This window comes from Acomys russatus, chromosome 13 (genome assembly GCF_903995435.1).
Source record: "Acomys russatus chromosome 13, mAcoRus1.1, whole genome shotgun sequence".
In the NCBI taxonomy this organism is placed as follows: Eukaryota; Metazoa; Chordata; class Mammalia; order Rodentia; family Muridae; genus Acomys; species Acomys russatus.
In genome coordinates this window covers 29,615,239-29,632,009 of record NC_067149.1, presented here as the reverse complement: position 1 = coordinate 29,632,009, position 16,771 = coordinate 29,615,239, and the positions used below count along the sequence as shown (strand labels likewise).

The 16,771-nt window shown below is 47.1% G+C and overlaps 1 protein-coding gene across 1 annotated transcript in view; it reads left to right on the top strand.

Moving 5' to 3' along the window:
* Window positions 1-333: 333 nt before the first annotated feature.
* The window catches only part of Pdzrn3 (PDZ domain containing ring finger 3), a 230,530-nt gene continuing 214,092 nt past the window's right edge, over window positions 334-16,771 (top strand). Inside the window, exons 1-2 of the mRNA XM_051154999.1 lie at window positions 334-1,106; window positions 16,018-16,104. Of these exons, the coding sequence (XP_051010956.1) occupies window positions 384-1,106; window positions 16,018-16,104 (810 nt within the window). The 5' untranslated portion in view covers window positions 334-383. The remainder of the gene's footprint in view (window positions 1,107-16,017; window positions 16,105-16,771) is intronic.

Here is a 16,771-nt window from a genome sequence, read left to right as displayed (position 1 = left end):
GACGTGTTTGGTCTTTTAGCGAAGCCTCCAAGAAAGCGGAGAGGAGACCCCTAAGGGGGATGGCGTCCATCTGCGGTCTCTGGCAGGTCTTGTTGCTTCGTGATCACTTCGGCCTCTTTTGCCTGCCTGCCCCCTCCCTTTGGCAGAAAGAGGGTCCCGAGGCCAGGGAGGCAGGATGTGAGTGCGCTTGCGCTCGAGCCAATACGGCCGGAGGAGTCCTGTTCCTCGGGCATTTTCCGAGGAAGTCTGGAGCAATTAGGCTCAGTCCTGGGAGAGCTAGCTAGAGAGCGGGCGGCGTAGCCGGCGTGTCTGGGCCGCCTCGCAGGGAGGGAGGGAGGGGGCGGCCGGTCGCCCGGCGGCGACTCCGGGCCCCGGCCGCCACCATGGGTTTCGAGTTGGACCGCTTCGACGGCGACGTGGACCCGGATCTGAAGTGCGCGTTGTGCCACAAGGTCCTGGAGGACCCGCTGACCACCCCGTGCGGCCACGTATTCTGCGCCGGCTGCGTGCTGCCCTGGGTAGTGCAGGAGGGCAGTTGCCCCGCGCGTTGTCGCGGTCGCCTATCAGCCAAGGAGCTCAACCACGTCCTGCCGCTCAAGCGTCTCATCCTCAAGTTGGACATCAAGTGCGCGCACGCGGCGCGGGGCTGCTGCCGAGTGGTCAAGTTGCAGGATTTGCCCGAGCACCTGGAGCGCTGTGACTTTGCGCCCGCGCGCTGCCGCCACGCGGGCTGCGGCCAGCTGCTGCTGCGACGCGACGTGGAGGCCCACATGCGCGACGCGTGCGACGCGCGGCCGGTGGGCCGCTGCCAGGAGGGCTGCGGGCTGCCTCTGACGCACGGCGAGCAGCGTGCGGGCGGCCACTGCTGCGCGCGGGCTCTGCGGGCGCACAACGGCGCGCTGCAGGCCCGCCTGGGCGCGCTGCACAAGGCGCTCAAGAAGGAGGCGCTGCGGGCGGGCAAGCGCGAGAAGTCGCTGGTGGCGCAGCTGGCTGCGGCGCAGCTCGAACTGCAGATGACCGCGCTGCGCTACCAGAAGAAGTTCACCGAGTACAGCGCGCGCCTCGACTCGCTCAGCCGCTGCGTGGCCGCGCCGCCAGGCGGCAAGGTAGGCAATCTCTCCTCTCTCTCTCTCTCTCTCTCTCTCTCTCTCTCTCTCTCTCTCTCTCTCTCTCTCTCTCTCTCTCTCTCTCTCTCTCTCTCTCTCTCTCTCTCTCTCTCCTCCCTCCTAATATTAGGAGGCCCCTTAGCTGACCCAGACCCCCCACCCAGGTCCGTTGAGTATAGGGATGCCAGGGTCTTCCTGGGTGCATCGCTGACAGCCCCCCCCTTGTTGGCAGTGCTTGCCAGCTACATCACTCTTTGAGGGTTACTAAACTTATCCGAACTGAGAAAGTATGGTCCCTGCAGGCAGGCTATATAGAGCGAGGTGAAGCTACTTCAGTTTCGGGGTCCCGAGAGTGTCTGCAAAACACTAAAAGGAACCCACAACCAAGTGTAGGGTAGAAATAGAAAACGTGGCTCCAGAACCACAGTTGTGTTGAGAGGCTTTGCCAACCTGGTGATCCTGGGGAAGTTGCTCATCCAGTCTTAAAGAACTACCATAGTCCTGGTGGAGGTGACTGGGGGCGGGGATGGGGGTGGGGGCGCCCGGGGAGAGGGACTGGGAGGGACACTGGAGCCATTGCGGAGCTGCTTGAGAGGGGTGCCAGTAGAGAGGCCCCAGTGTGAAGGCTGGATTTAAACATATGCTTTCCTGCCAACTCACTGGCTGACCTTGAACAAGCAGCTTAACCCCTCTAAAGTTGGAAACCATGGTTCCCAAAGACTTAAAGCAGGAAGACACAGCCAAGCACCCTGGGCAATCCAGAAAGAACCCAACGACGCCCCCCCCCCCCCCCCCCCCGCCTTGCCCCAATAACTGGAAAGTAATACAGTGCCAGTCTCCTGAAATTAGAACTGATTTCAGATTTCCACCTTTTGGTAATCAGCTGGGTGACCTTGTGGCTTAGCCTCCACAGCTGCCTCAGTTTACCTCTAATGTAAAATGATGCCCTTTCTATCAAGGAGAGAATGCAGGCCTGTTTGAGAGCACCTGCAGTTACCTCAAAGCTCTCCTGTGGCATTCCCCTGCCCTGCTGATCAGGGTAATTATGTCGGCCTGAGGGTTTGCCCTGCTCTCCTCTCCTGTCCTCTCCTCCTGTCCTCTCCTCCCCTTTCCTTCCCTCCCCTCCTTTCCCCTCCCCTCCCCTCTCTCCTCCCTCCTCCCTCTTCTTTCCTCTCTCTGCCCACCCCTCCCTCTTTCTTTCTTTCTCTCACTCTTTCCTTCTTTCTAGAAAAAAAAAAAAAACATAGGTACAATGCTCGCCATTTTGTACACGGAGAAACTAAGGCTTCTGGAAGGACAAACTTATGTTCACGTCAGGACTTTTGACCATATATGTCTCTCTAATCCAGTGGTTTTCAATCTGTGGGTCACAACCCCTTTATGGTGGTCACATACCAAATATTCACCTTACAATTTGTAACAGTAGCAAAATTAAAATTATGAAGTAGCAACAAAATAATTTTATGGTTGGGGACACTACAACATAAGGAACTGTCTTTAAAGGGTCATGGCATCAGGAAATTGAGAAACACAGCTGTAGTCCCTGTCCTTAACAATTGTGTTATGTCTCAGTCTAACCGAGTATGACCTGTTAGCTTGTATTTATTAAGGGCCACCAACAGTAGGAGGTACTTTACACTTCATCTAACCCTTACAGATGAGAAAAACCAACCAGGGGAAGATTATATAACCTGTCCAAATCCCAATAATAGACTTAGGAGAAAGGCATGGATTCAGGCTCTGCCCCCAAGAGCACATAGGTTTTACTAGACTTTGGCTCAATCTAGGCATGTGCTGCAATTTAGGGGCTTGGTAAGCCTTTGTTGCTGGGGTTGGGTGTCATGGGAGTCTCTGTGGTCAGTTATCCTGTAGTGCTCTACAGGACACTGAGCAGTACTCATGCCCTCAACCAACGTGATACCAGTAGACTTTCCATGCAAACTCCAACAATCCAACATGTCTCCAGATACGGTAAATGGTCCTCTAGGGGACTGACTGCATTCCCAAGACTTGAGAACTGCTGGTTTGCCTGTGGGCAAGCAAGCAAGCAAGCATGCCACATTTTCAACAGCAGGGTGCTTCTGCTTCCTGGTAAGGGATGTGGCCCCTGCTGCTGTCATTTTGGCTGCCTGCTCCAGAAGGCCTGGCAGAGAGGGGAGCATATTTGCCCAAGGCCCCCCGGGCTCCCCCCTTCTCCCCCCTACCCAGGGACTTGTGTCTGCTCTGTTCTCCCGCTTCCCCTCCCCTGCTCTTTCTTCCGTGCCTGCATACTGGGCCTGTAAGTCTCCACCCTTCACCCCCTTCCTGGCCCCTGGCCTGTCTGTCAGCTGCAGTCTCCACAGCTGGCCAGCTCTGGGCGAAGGGCAAATATTTACAGCTCTGAGGCTCAAAGAAGAAGGCTCAGGCGCACAAAAGACTGGTGTGAGCTTGCAAGTCACCCAAACAGAGGGCTGAGCTTGCTTTTCAATCAGGCGCCAGGCTCCAGCGAAGGCTTTCCCAAGTGTCTCTTGTTTATGCTGTCATCTGGGCTTCCTGTGTTCTTTTACGAGTGATGCTTATTTATAAATAAGCCATTCACTCCTTCTGAGTTCATACAACATTCACTGTTGAGATCGTTTATTATTTTTTCTTCCCTTTTTATTTTCTTTCTCGATGTTCGGGTAAACTCTCTCTTAGAACCAAAAATATCATACTTGAATCAAAATTGCGGATGTGTTTTGGAGCTCTCTTGGGTGAATAGGGCAGAGAATCAGGAGTGTTAAGCTTAGGAACAAGACGTTGATTTTGAGAGAGGAAAACTCCATCCTGAAGTTGGAGCCCTGCTCAGGACTTACATGGACCTTTGTGCCAAGCTTGGGGACAGCCAAAGATGCCCTGGTCCAAAAGCTGCCCTAGATGATTTCTCTGGTGTTAACCCTTAGCCAGCTTCAGCTCAGGACTTAAGGAAGCTTGCTCCTCTTGTCCCCAAGTTAACTCTCTGTGGCCTTTGCTCAGAGGGTCAGCTCTTCTTCCTGTGTCAGCTGTAACCCCTCCCCCTGGGAGCTGTTTAAGGACTTGTGTATTTCATTGGGCCAACTTTCTGTCCCTCCCAGGTTCTGTTTATCCTTTTCCAGAGGCGAATGGATTTAGGTTGCCTGGAAACTCTCAGATACAAAATTTTTATTTCATATTTTTCTAAATCCCACTGTTTGTTTCTCCATTGTAAACTGAAGCGTATAATACAGTTTGCTTCCTAAATGATCTGATGTTCTTCATATTTTCTTAAGATTCATTTTTTTTGACAATACCTGAGCATTCTGGATTTGGCCATACTGTTTCAAGTGATTTGCTCAAGTTAAAGTCTTACTAGTGCCTTTTCAGACCCCAGTGTGCTAGGACTCCATATTCCACAGTCTCACCCACTGGATAGTGTCAAGGACCCAGAGTCTTGCACATGTGAAGCAAGTGTGCTACCACTGAACTACATCCCCAGCCCTATTTTATGAATTATTTCCCTTCTGTGCAGTATTGGTAGTGATGGAGTCCGGAGCCTTATAAATGGCAGGCAAGTGCTCAACCATTGCATTAATTCCAACCCTGCAGATCATTGCCTAAACATTTTCAAACCAGGACAGTATTTTAAAGTGGACATCAAGAGCAGTGGTCTAGGAAGATACCTCTGACTTGCCTGAGGCATATCTCTTTGTAGTAGGCCTGGCATGGGTGCCATACTTTCTCCCACCCTCAGTTTCCCACTCTGACCTATTTGTCTGCTAGTGGGAGCAAGAGCATCCTAGAACACGTTGAATTCTGCTCTGGCAAAGGAGAAGCTCGTGATAAAACTTCAGGCTCACTGAGAAGCTTAAGGCTCATCCCTGTGCCTTCTGCCCTTTGACCCTGTGTGCAGTCAGTCATGGAATCCTGTGGGTCTTACCTCTTAAATCTGCCTTGCACCTACCTATTCACTCTTCCCTAGGCCACTCAGACGATCTTCTGTCTCCTTTAGAGGTTCTCAACCTCAGCCCAGCTAACATTTGCACTGGCTGACTCCTGTTGTGCTTGTGTTATTAGTGACAGGGCATGGGTAGCACCTGTCCCCTTACGCCAACGCACCTAGGAAAGCAGCAGTCCCTGAGCTGTGACAATCAGATCTCCCCACAGTGGCTGCACCACAGCCTTTCTTTCCACCCAGCAGCATCTCATGCCTGGACCAGCAGCTCCTCTATATTTCTTTTTGCTTCTCATCGTTCTTTACCTAGCACTAACAATAACATCTTAATGGATATAAATCCCATCTCCCTCTCCATCCTTTCTTTGCCTCGGGTGGGAGGAGACAAACAGTTCAGCAAACTGCATCCTGCTACATCCACCTGTTGGCCTTCGCGTTTCTCTTGTTGGTTTCCGGAAGCTTTGTGGGCAAGCCCCCGAGCTCCTAACTAACTAGCCCTGAGCCTTTGCACCTGGCTTTACCTGGACTGGTGTTTCCAATCGTGGTTCACTAGGGAACCTGCTCGTTTTCTCCCTCTCTCCTCTTGCCCTGGACTTTCTACCCACACTTAGGTTTGTTCCTTAGTAAATGACTTACTTCCTAACCTTCCCATCATGGGCCAGCATCACTACATCCAGAAGCTAGGCTTCTCTGATCTTAGAGATGGTATCTGGTGTCCTAAGGCTCTCTCCCTTGTTTGTGGAATTTATGCTAGTTATGAGTCTATAATTAGAGGGGTCCGTCTGGTTGAGGACTGTCTCCTTCCTGTTCTAGTCCTCCCCGTGTGCCTTGTAAGTCCTTGGTGGCCACTTCTACCAGCCATAAAAAAAAAATTCAGGTTGCTCATGAAGAATGGACGTGTGTTACAAACAATACACTTCCCTATGCCATCCACCCCTCAAATTGTTTCCAGGTTTTTGTGAGGCATTGTTTTCCTTCTATGAGATCCACCCAGATCAAGTTGTATAAATCCTCAAATCCCTAAAACTGGTTTCTGGCCATTTAGAAGTGGAGATAAGTTAATTTAGCAAATAATTGGATCAAAAAGTATTCCAGATGTGTGAAGGCTTTGAAATGAATCTATACTGTGTTTGCCATTGGGTGTTCTTTGTTTCTGACAAGTGTTAGCAAATAGCCGTTCCTTGGCGTATTTAACAAAACAGCCTCTTTCAGCTGAAAGAAATGTGGGCTGACAGTTGTATTCTGTTTCAGTGATTTATAAAGAAGGTGAGGATTTGGTTTACAGATAAATTAGTTACACTCGAGTCAGTGTGTATAACTGGACAGGTGGGGTTGGAAATTCTCCTGAGATTTATGTATGAGTGGCTCCTTTAGTGTTCAGAGGTGACACATGCCTCTCTGGGTAAGTACCTGATAAGTGAGACTCCGTCAGGTTGTTTTCACTGTATTGGAACCCAGAATGCTTAAAAGGCAAGAGAAGCGTCCAACAGGTTTCACTGGTAGCTGACACCTGAGGGTGCCTGTGTAGCATCTTGAGGCATCACCTTTATTAGGTAGAACTCTTCTGTTGGCTCTCTCTCTGTCTCTCTCTTTTTTTTTTTTTTAATGGATAGATTATAAAATGTTTTAAGCCAGAGACTGGGGAGATAGCTTGGAACTCTCTCTCTAGATATAGATATAGATACACATATATGTATACACACATATGTATGCATGTATTTATGTGTATATATATGTGTGTGTGTGTGTGTGTGTGTGTGTGTGTGTGTGTGTGTGTGTGTGTATGAGGAAGACAGTTAAGGAAAACAGCGGACATTGACTTCTGGCCCCCACATACATGAACACATACTTGCATATACATGCAGAAACACAGAAACACGAAAAAACAGAAAATACATATGCACATACAAAACAAAATGAAAAACAACAAATAAACAAAAACAAAAAATACTCCTCCTAAATAGAAACATTCTCAATCTCTTTGTTTAAAGCTAGAAGTGAGATGTCAATGGCAAAGCTGGCTCTAAATCTAGTGTTTCCTGACCTCAACCTCATGTACTTTTATCAAAATAAGAATACTCTATCCAATACCAATCAGTCACCCCTGAAATCATACACATTTAAGCAATTCTAGACAGACTCAGCAGGTTGTATTTCTATATCTATGCACGCATACATATATATACCAGTAGTCCCATGTATAGTCATGGGAAAAGGAAGCTATGGATTTGAGAAGGAGAAGGGGACATGAGAGGGATTAAAAGGAGAAAAGACGAAAAAGATGCAATTATATTTTAATTAAAAATTAATAAATAAGCATAGTTTCTCATTTTGAGAACAGGCAGTTATATTTTAATTACAAATTAAAAAAAAATAAGCATATTTTCTCACCTTGAGACCTGCTCTCCCTGAAGTCCCCTGCAGGCTCCGGAAGGACTGTTGTCATCTGTGTCCAGCACCATGTAGGTTTAGAATGCGGATGGAGTCTTGTAGTTCATCCTCAGGGAGAACTAGGCACTCCTTGTTGTAGACAGGGTCGGAGCCCGGGCAGGTGAGTGCCTTGCCCACTCTGCTCCCCTGGTTCCCACTGGTTGTTCTCTTGGCTTCCAACCCATGGATTTCTCCCTTTGCAGTCATTGTCATGTTCGCAGAGCCTGTGCAATGCATGGGCAGTACAAAGCAAAGCACAACTTGGCCATCGAAGACACTTAGGCAAAATAGACAAAGAGAAAGACGGTGATAGCGTCCAGGATGCCATAGCAGGACTTCACTTCTGTCATTTTTATCCAAGTTATTTCAAGAGGGGTTCATGGTGGGAAATAGATACAAATCCTTCCAAATACGTTCTTTTGTCTAGTTCCTCACATCCGTTTATGCCAAGGGCTAGGTACTGTGGACTTTGATACAGAGGCAAAAGTGAGCATCTTTAGCTCAAGGGAGCAGTCAGACACTTACTTATGAATTGAAAACAATCCAAACTCTTATATTTTGCTTACTGAAGCTTTGAATCTTCCAGGTCACCATTCTCCTCCTGCCCCTCGTAATGGTGCCCAAATAAGCTAGTTCCAATAAGAAAGGGATTGGTATGACACAATGATTACTCTTGTAAAGAAAATAACTAACAGATGGGCTTGAGTGGACATCTTTCTCACCCATGCCATATGTGTAGCTACTGGTGTGTAACAGAGCAAAGGCAGCATGTAACCTTGATATGAGTGTGGCCTGCAGCAACCACAGCCATGGGATGAGCCAAGATGAGTCCTTGACAGACAGTTCACGCCATTTGCTAGCAGCTATTTTCAGGTGCTCATGGCTACACTGCAGAAACATGAAGAGAGGGTCAGAGTCCCATCAGGTTGAAGGTCAGGTTTGGATGCACGGTCCCTGGAGTAGAGATACTAAGAGATGGCTATCAGGTCTTAGACACTGTGCTCTAAAGGATCACACACAGTGTCTTTTCCTGGATTTTAAGGGACTCTGAGAAGAACTCCCAGTTCCTATAAACAAGAACATAATGGTTTTACAGCTGCTAAGTGAAGTATACTTTGCTCTCTGTAATTTTGCAAATAAAATACTTTGGGGTGGGTCTTTGGGTATTTTAAATAAAAACAAAACAAAACAAAACAACAACAACAACAACAACAACAACAAAACCAAACCAACTCTTAACCGTAGTACTCAGGAGGCTACGGCAGGAGGATCACATTCAAGACCTGTCCTGTGCTATATAATGAGAGCCCACTAAAAACAAAATTTCACAAACTCTTAACCACCCTGTCTTAGTCCATTTGAATTGCTGTAAGAAAAATGTCATAAGTTTGGTAGTTTATAAACAATAGAAATTGGTTTCTCGTGCTCTGGAGTCTGAGAAACCCAAGAGCATGAATGTGGTACTTTCAGCCCTGGGTGAAGGCCTGAAGGAGCCTTGGTTCACAGACAACATTTGTTGTTTTGTTTTGTTTTGTTTTGTTTTTCTATGCCTTTATAGCAGAGGCAAGAGGCTCTGTAGGGCCTCTTAGGAATGCACTGATTCCTAAACACATTTCACGATGCCTCCCTCATCCACTGATATTACCTGATATTATCTTACAATTCTGACAAACGAACTTCTAAAACTGTGTATGTGTGTGTATGCACATATGTCCAGGTGTGTGTGGCAGGGAGAGGACAATCTTCAGTATTATTCCTAAGGTTATGTCCACCTGAGTTTTAGAGACAGGGTCTTTGTGTGGTCTGGAGCATACTATGTGTGGTATGCTGGACAGCCGGAGGGCCCCAGGGCCCCGCCAGCTTCCACACCCCAGCACTGGGATTGCACACATGCACCACCACCGCTTGTGACAGTCACATGGCTTGCAAGGCAAGCACTTTACTGACTGATCCATTTCCCGACCTCCCAATGTCTGACTATTGAGGGCACACAAACATTCACAGCATAACATGCCCTTGATGGACAATAGTGAGGATGTCACACGCGATTGTGATGGTAGTGGTGTTTTTGCACTGTGCTTGGTTATTTCCATGAATCATTGCTTACGGATAGTCACCAGAAAAGCAAATGAGTCAATGGTAAAATTTAGAGATAGGGATTTGAAACTCAGCTGGCGGAAATGCAAAACGAGACGCTCAGGGATTTTGCAGTTTGTTTAAATAATGTGGCAGACTTCTGAGGAGGGCAGAGGTGAGAACTCTTTGTTTCTGCTACTTTATTTTGCAAACATGTGCTGTTTGGCTTGCAGATGTGTATGTGCAAGAACTTATAACCCCCAAAAGGCTGTTTTTTGTGTCCCATATACCTGTCTTCCTGGGCCCTTCATCTCTCCCCACTCTGTCTCCACCTGTCTTGGTAAGGCACACATCTGCTCTTGCTTCCATGGCTGTCTCATCCAACTGAAACTTACATTCAAGTATCATCTCCATGACCCCCCCCCCCCCCCCGTGCCTTCGGCTCAAACAGTGTCCGCTTCTGTTCTTCCTCCAAGAACCCTTTATTTCAACTGGAATTTGAATTACAAGGAGGGCTCAGTCTATGCTGCTTCATTGGGAATGGCAAAGTCTGAACTACAAAGAGGACAAAAGCCTTCAAGTGTAGGGGGCAAAGACACCCCAAGCCCAACTCGGCACATTCTTTGCTTGGTGACAGCCAAATATACAGCACTTTTCATGTCACTAGTCAACATAGAGGTGTTTCCCAGCTGTGTGAGCCTCAAGGAACTCTGCTAATCTGAATCTGAGAGGTGTCCTGTCACCCCAGACAGCCTATTGGTCAATAGGTCAGTCAGTTCCATTTCCCAATTCCCACTGGACAACTTTCCAGTTAAAGCTTGTTCCATCTTGGGAGCCCACAAGTTCACTGAGCCAGAAACAGCTGTCACTTGGCAAAAAGGCATTTTAGGAGTTCATAGTGACAGTGGCAGGGATGGATGCTGGAGGAGCCCTACTGGTTAGTGACAGTCTGAGTCCAAGCTTCTGAAGGCAGAGAAGAGTGACAGAGTGAGACTGAAACACATGGGGACTTTGTCCCTAGAGGGCAGGCCATGCTCTCCAGGGATGAAAGAGCAGAAAATAGGAGAGTGTCTTTCAGACAATCAAAGTGGAGCAACTCTTCGCTTCACGAGACCATCTGAGAAGCTGTTAGGCAATTCTGTCCTATGAGGACAGCAAAAAGTCTGTTTACCCTAAGATGCCCCTGGGAAATAGCATCCCAAGGGACCACTTATGTGTGGCCCATCTTTAAGTGAAAAGTCCTTGGGTAAAAAAAAAAATCATTTAAAAGTTCATGGCCAGCTGAGGCCAGCCTGGTCTACAAAGAAGGTCCAGGAAAGCCAAGGTTACACAGAGAAACCCTGTCTCAAAACAAACAAACAAACAAACAAAAAACAAACAAAAAAACCAACCCTGCCAAAAAAGTTAACGGCAGTATATACAACATGTGACCTCTACCCTGAAGTTTCCTTCCCTCCCCTAATTCTTAAATCGCTGGCTGTGGGGTTGGAAGCTGAGCAGCTGAGATTTCAGATGATCTAGTAGGTCCACATTGGAAGAGGGGATATTCATACACACATACATACATACATACATACATACATACATACATACATACACACACACACACACACACTCACACACACATTGGTTTTTTGAGACTGGGTTTCTTTGTGAAGCCGTGGATGTCCTGGTATCCTGGAACTCGCTCTATAGACCAGGCTGGCCCCAAACTCACAGAGATTCATCTGCCTCTGCCTCTGCCTCTGCCTCCCTAGTGCTGGGATTAAAGGTATGTGCCACCAGCATCAGGCGTAATGTATATTTTTTTCTATTAGATTATATCAGATTATATTATTTTTTTAAAAATTTTTTAATTAATTTATTCTGGTTATATCTCAATGTTTATCCCATCCCTTGTGTCCTCCCATTCTTCACTCCCTCCCATTTTCCCATTATTCCCCTCCCCTATGACTGTTCCTGAGGGGGATTACCTCCCCCTGTATATGCTCATAGGGTATCAAGTCTCTTCTTGGCAACCTGCTGTCCTTCCTCTGAGTGCCTTCACTTACCAGGAAACTGGGACAGAGGGGAGGACATCCTATTGGGACTCTAGATGAGAGAAGCGTGGGAGAAATAGCAAGTAGAAGATCCAGAGGGTCCTAGAAACCTACAAGTAGAACATTATGATAGGCAGATTTGGGCCCAGGGGTCCTGCTCAAACTAAGGCACCAGCCAAGGACAATACAGGCGGTAAACTTTAAACCCCTACCCAGATCTAGCCAAAGGTCAGAACATTCTCCACAGTTGAGTCGAGAGTGGGATATGACTTTCTCACGTAATGTATATTTTAAACAAAGGCACCTTTATGTTACTGGGAAGTAAGCTTCTATTTCTGCTTATGACCTCCTGGCCTGAACCCTCTGGAGGTTTCATCCCCTTGTTAGAGTCTTTATAGTCATAGTCCCTTCTCTTAGGTTAATCTGTGTCCATTCTCTACCCTAAAGCTGTGAGGTTCTCCCAAGGAAACCTACATCACACTAAGGGCCCAGCTATCTCCTTGGATAGAGTTCTTGAATGGCAGTAGCAGCCAGCAGACAGATCTGTCTGTCCAGCTACAAGAAAGAGTGATGTCACTGGCTTCCTAATGACTTGTATTTTTTTCTGCCATACTGCAGTGTAGCACTCCTCTGTCTATTGGGTCCTGGGAACACGTCCCAGGAAAGAGACATAGGAGCTGTTCCACAGTACGGACAGCCGAAAGCAAAGCTCCTGAGGACGGCTCTCCTGACTTCTGCTTCCTACTGCTTTCCTTCCTTTGCTTTCTTCCCCACCTTAAGACCCGGGATCTGGTGAGATTTGGTGCTGTCGGAGTGTGCAGCCATCCCGGAGGACTCTGCCTCCCCCTCCCTGCTGCCTCCGCAGTTCATAGTGAAGCTCACGGTTTCATGGGTCGGAGCTGGTGCATGTGGCATCTGCCTTCCATCCACTGTGCTCCCAGGGTTAGGTCCTGGTCAGGTCTTTTGGCCAATTGCCATTCTACTGACCCACAGCCCACCTTGTTATCTGTCAGTCTAATCTGTTCTTTGTTTAGAGTCTGAGCTGCCTGCCTTGTTTTTTTTTTTCCCCACCACACCTGCCCTCTCCATATTAAATGTGTCTACCTGTTATTTTTTCCATCAGTATTCCAGAAATATTATTTTTTCAATCTTGAAGAGAGAGAGAGAGAGAGAGAGAGAGAGAGAGAGAGGAGAGAGAAAAAGATACAACAAAGTCTAGCATCTTCCTTTTGTTTATTTTTATAATTTCTTTTATTTTAGGTTACAGTTAATATTGACTAAGTTATTCCCCACTGAATGGATTTGGGGGAAGAGTGACTTATGACTCAAAGAACATCCTAGCCTCATGCTGAGCCAGGCCCATCTCAGCATTCAGCCTCAGCTATGCCTTAGCACTTACTATTGGCTAGTATACTCAGGCTTATATGTATCCTTGTGAGGTGTTACCTGTGTCATCTATTGTACCCATGGCCTGTGAAAGAACTATAATCTCTTTCTATGGATCAGGAATATGACCTCAAGTCATTACTTGTAAGTGGACTATCTTACGTAAGGTGCTGTTGGTATCAGGGACATAGCCCTCTCAGGATTTACCAAGCTATGAAAAACACTCGCAACCTTTGCAGTCCCTATTATAACATTCAGTATGCCTTATCATATACGCCACAGGTGTCCAACCTTCTGACATTGTTGTTATATGGTGTCCTATGCAACTGTTTGAGGGACCACATAGTAGCTATCCTGAGCAGTGTGGAGCCCTTACGTGGCAGATTGACATACCTGGTGCAGATGGATTTGGGATAGCATGCAAGCCAATCATCCCACAGAGGGCATGGGTGCTGAAGTTTCACAGACCTTGGTTCTAGTCTTCCGGCTCCCACTTTACTTCCGTTTAACCCTGAGCCTGTGTGTGATTGTCCCTGAGCCTAGAGTCCTCCAGGTGGAAGGTGCTGATGTAATGCCTGTGTTGGGAAGCAGCTGTGTCGTTTAATCAGCTGTCCATATAACGGAAGACCTTTTCCCGTGCCTGATCCCCCACATTGACTTTTGGAGAAAATTGCATAGCATAGCTTGGAGAAACCCCCCAAATGATCCAGTCCTGCTTAAATAGTCCTTTAAACACAAGGTACCAACAAAGTGTGAAGTGTCAGGAGAGCAACATATGTGAGAGCTCTTACACATCTCCCCTGCACACTTACTTCCCTTCAGTTGGCAAGTATAATCACATGGAAACCATTTCCACAACTCTTTTCTGAAGCAGTTTGAGCCCAGGGACAGATTACACATTTTTTCCCCCAGGATGAATACTCAAACTTCTGATGTGCTGTGTGGCATCTGGTGTTAAAAACCACACTTCCTATTTCATCTGCAAAACTGAGCTAGTGACAGTTGTTGGAGAAGACAATAGGGAAGGGAAAAAGGAGACCGAAGCTCATGGGAAGAGGACAGAGCCTGGCTTTTGGCAATTGGGTGGAGAAATGAAAGAATTCAGCTCATGCCGAGGTTCATCTTAGCCAGCTCAGCCTCCCTGGTGAAGCTTCTGCACATTAGCTTGCTGCTGTGACTCAGCCCTAGGTGATGCAGGGCCATCTGAAGCCAGTCTGGGCAGCACGCTCGTTCAAGGTGCTTGTGAAGCATCCTTCTTGCTTCCCATGGGTTGCCTGTGGCAAGGAAGGGTAGGTAGGCCAGCTTGGTTCTTGGAAGGTTCTTTGTATGGGCTGAGGAATATGGTGTTTCTGGCATGGCTTTCTTAATCCTTCAAAAGATACCCAAGGCCGTGGCTCTGGGCACCAGCATCCTTTGGAGATTTCAGCATTTTCTTCTGTTTCCTGGGCAAGGTTTTCTATGGTGAATCCCTTTCCTGGAACTTTAGCAGTTAAAGCATATGGAGCATATAGACTTGCGGACCTGCCTAGAATTCCCTTTTATATGCTATACTAAACCAAAATGGTGTGAGTTGAAGGGTGTTCATCTAAATACAAGGTCAACCTGGTATTAGCTCATTGACAAGTAATAACTTTGGGGAGGGTGGGAACGGTGTCAGTTTATAAAACTGTGTGGATTAATAAATGAAATAAAGTACTTTGTTTTGAGTATAGTTTCTGGCATATAGCAAAAACTGAAAATATTAGCTATTACCAGTGGAAATTCAGCATAATAAAATTCTTTGGGTTTTGCCCCCTTCTCCCATTCTTTTTCTTTTTTTTTTTTCTCCCTCCTCCCTTCCTCCCCTCTCTTCCTGGTTTGCTCCCTCCCTTCATTGCTCCCTCCCTTCTCTCTTGAGGGTTCTCACACAGTAGATTTGAAAGTAAACTTTGTGTTCATTTGATCATGCGTTCTTTGTACACCATTTGAGATTGTCAGAGCACAGCCATCTGCCTTGGATTAGTGTGGAACTGTACAGTTCCCATAACTGATTGTTATGAAAGCCAGGCATGTAAGCCACGTAAGATAACTTGTTCAAAGTACGATGTATTTCTAACTTTTCACCCTTCTGAGAGAGCGCAGTAAAAGACAGACTTAGTGAATTTCCAGTGTCCAGTACAGAAAGCTGGAAACTGTCTCACTAGAAAAATATTTAAAGCTGTGTTAGGGAGCTTACTGTGAATGCCACAGAACAAGAGAAAAACAGTTTGTACATGAGATTACATCTATTTTTACTGTTCTCCTATCACTTAAGAGCGTTAGCTGAGGGGCCTGGCATCTCTGTCCCTTTTGGCTGCCTGTGTGATGTGTCACATGTGACTTTAGCTTGTTGAATTTAAGGGTGTCATGATGTCCAGCCCTCCCCAGCAGGTTTTGTGCTAAGGCATCCTACATTTTGTACACATCAGACAGTAATGGCTGTGTGGAAATAAGCCCTCCTCTTCCCTCCTTTGGAGCACGATGGAGGCTTTTCTGTTTTCACTCCACACTTTGCATCTGACAATTTTTTGCACACACTCTCCCCTCTGCTCTCAGTCTCCCAAACAGAGATGACTATTGACAGGCCATTGCGTATGCTCACACTTCCGAGAGGATTGCCATTTGACCCTCTTGCGACATGACATGAATGCTGTCCTTGAGAAGCGTAGAGAAACAAACAGAGAGTGGCCGTCTAGACAGCCAGCGTCCAGCGGGTCACTCAAAAGAAGGCTGTATCTGTAGACCAAGGAGTCATTGATAATGAATGATTTGGGGCCTGTCTGAACACCTCCAGACATTCTTTGCCGGTCATCCCAGACAGAGACAGTATCCAGGCATGTCTGCAAGGTCCTAGAGGCGGGGCTGAATTTCAGATTGGGGTCAAGAAGTTTTCTTGGCTAAACTTCTCAAGAGATAAAAATTTGTAAAGCAATTAGCTCAATAGTCTCAAGTCTCCTTGAATAAAAAAGGGAACGCTACCCACAACTTCCTGTTTGTAAATCAACATTCCATTAATTTGTTTGTTGTCTTGCAGGGTGAAGAGACCAAAAGCCTGACTCTTATCCTGCATCGGGACTCTGGCTCCCTGGGGTTCAATATCATCGGTGGCCGGCCCTGTGTGGTATGTTGCCAAAATGTATTTTTTCTTTTCTCTGCAGAAGCTGGAAGAGAGGCTGGGGCCTTGGGGTGAGCACTGGACACTCGCTAGCTTCACTCTGCTGCCTGTTGCTAGTTTTCTGTGGGGTCTGATGTTTCACACTCCAGGATGTTCACATTAATAGTATCATGTGCCTGGCGTTTCTTGTTTCACAGCATCGGTCTTGTAGTACCTTTCTTTGTGTAGCAGGATGGCAGAGTGAAGTTGTGGGATGTGGATGAAGCTAGAAATGGGTGGCCAGCTACCTTTCAACTGAGCTAGACTGCGGGCTCCCCATGTGGGAATAGTTGCCTTAGCATTACTCATGGACCGGAACTGATTCCACCTCCGACCTCCGCATGCACAGTGACACACACAGACACACAGACACACAGACACACAGACACACAGACACACACACACACACGAGTTTTCAAAATATTTAAAGATCAGCAGGATAGGAAACGGTGGATTTGGCGGTGCTTTCAAGACCTAGAGTAGGGACAGGGATAGGAAGGATTTGGGGCAACTAGCCACAATCCGATGGTTAGAATCGAGGCATGTGCAGAGGAACGATGAAAACGAGACGCGGTCAGTGCTCGGTCTGCAGTTTGACATAATGTGGGCAGTGACTAACTCCACTGTGTTTTCG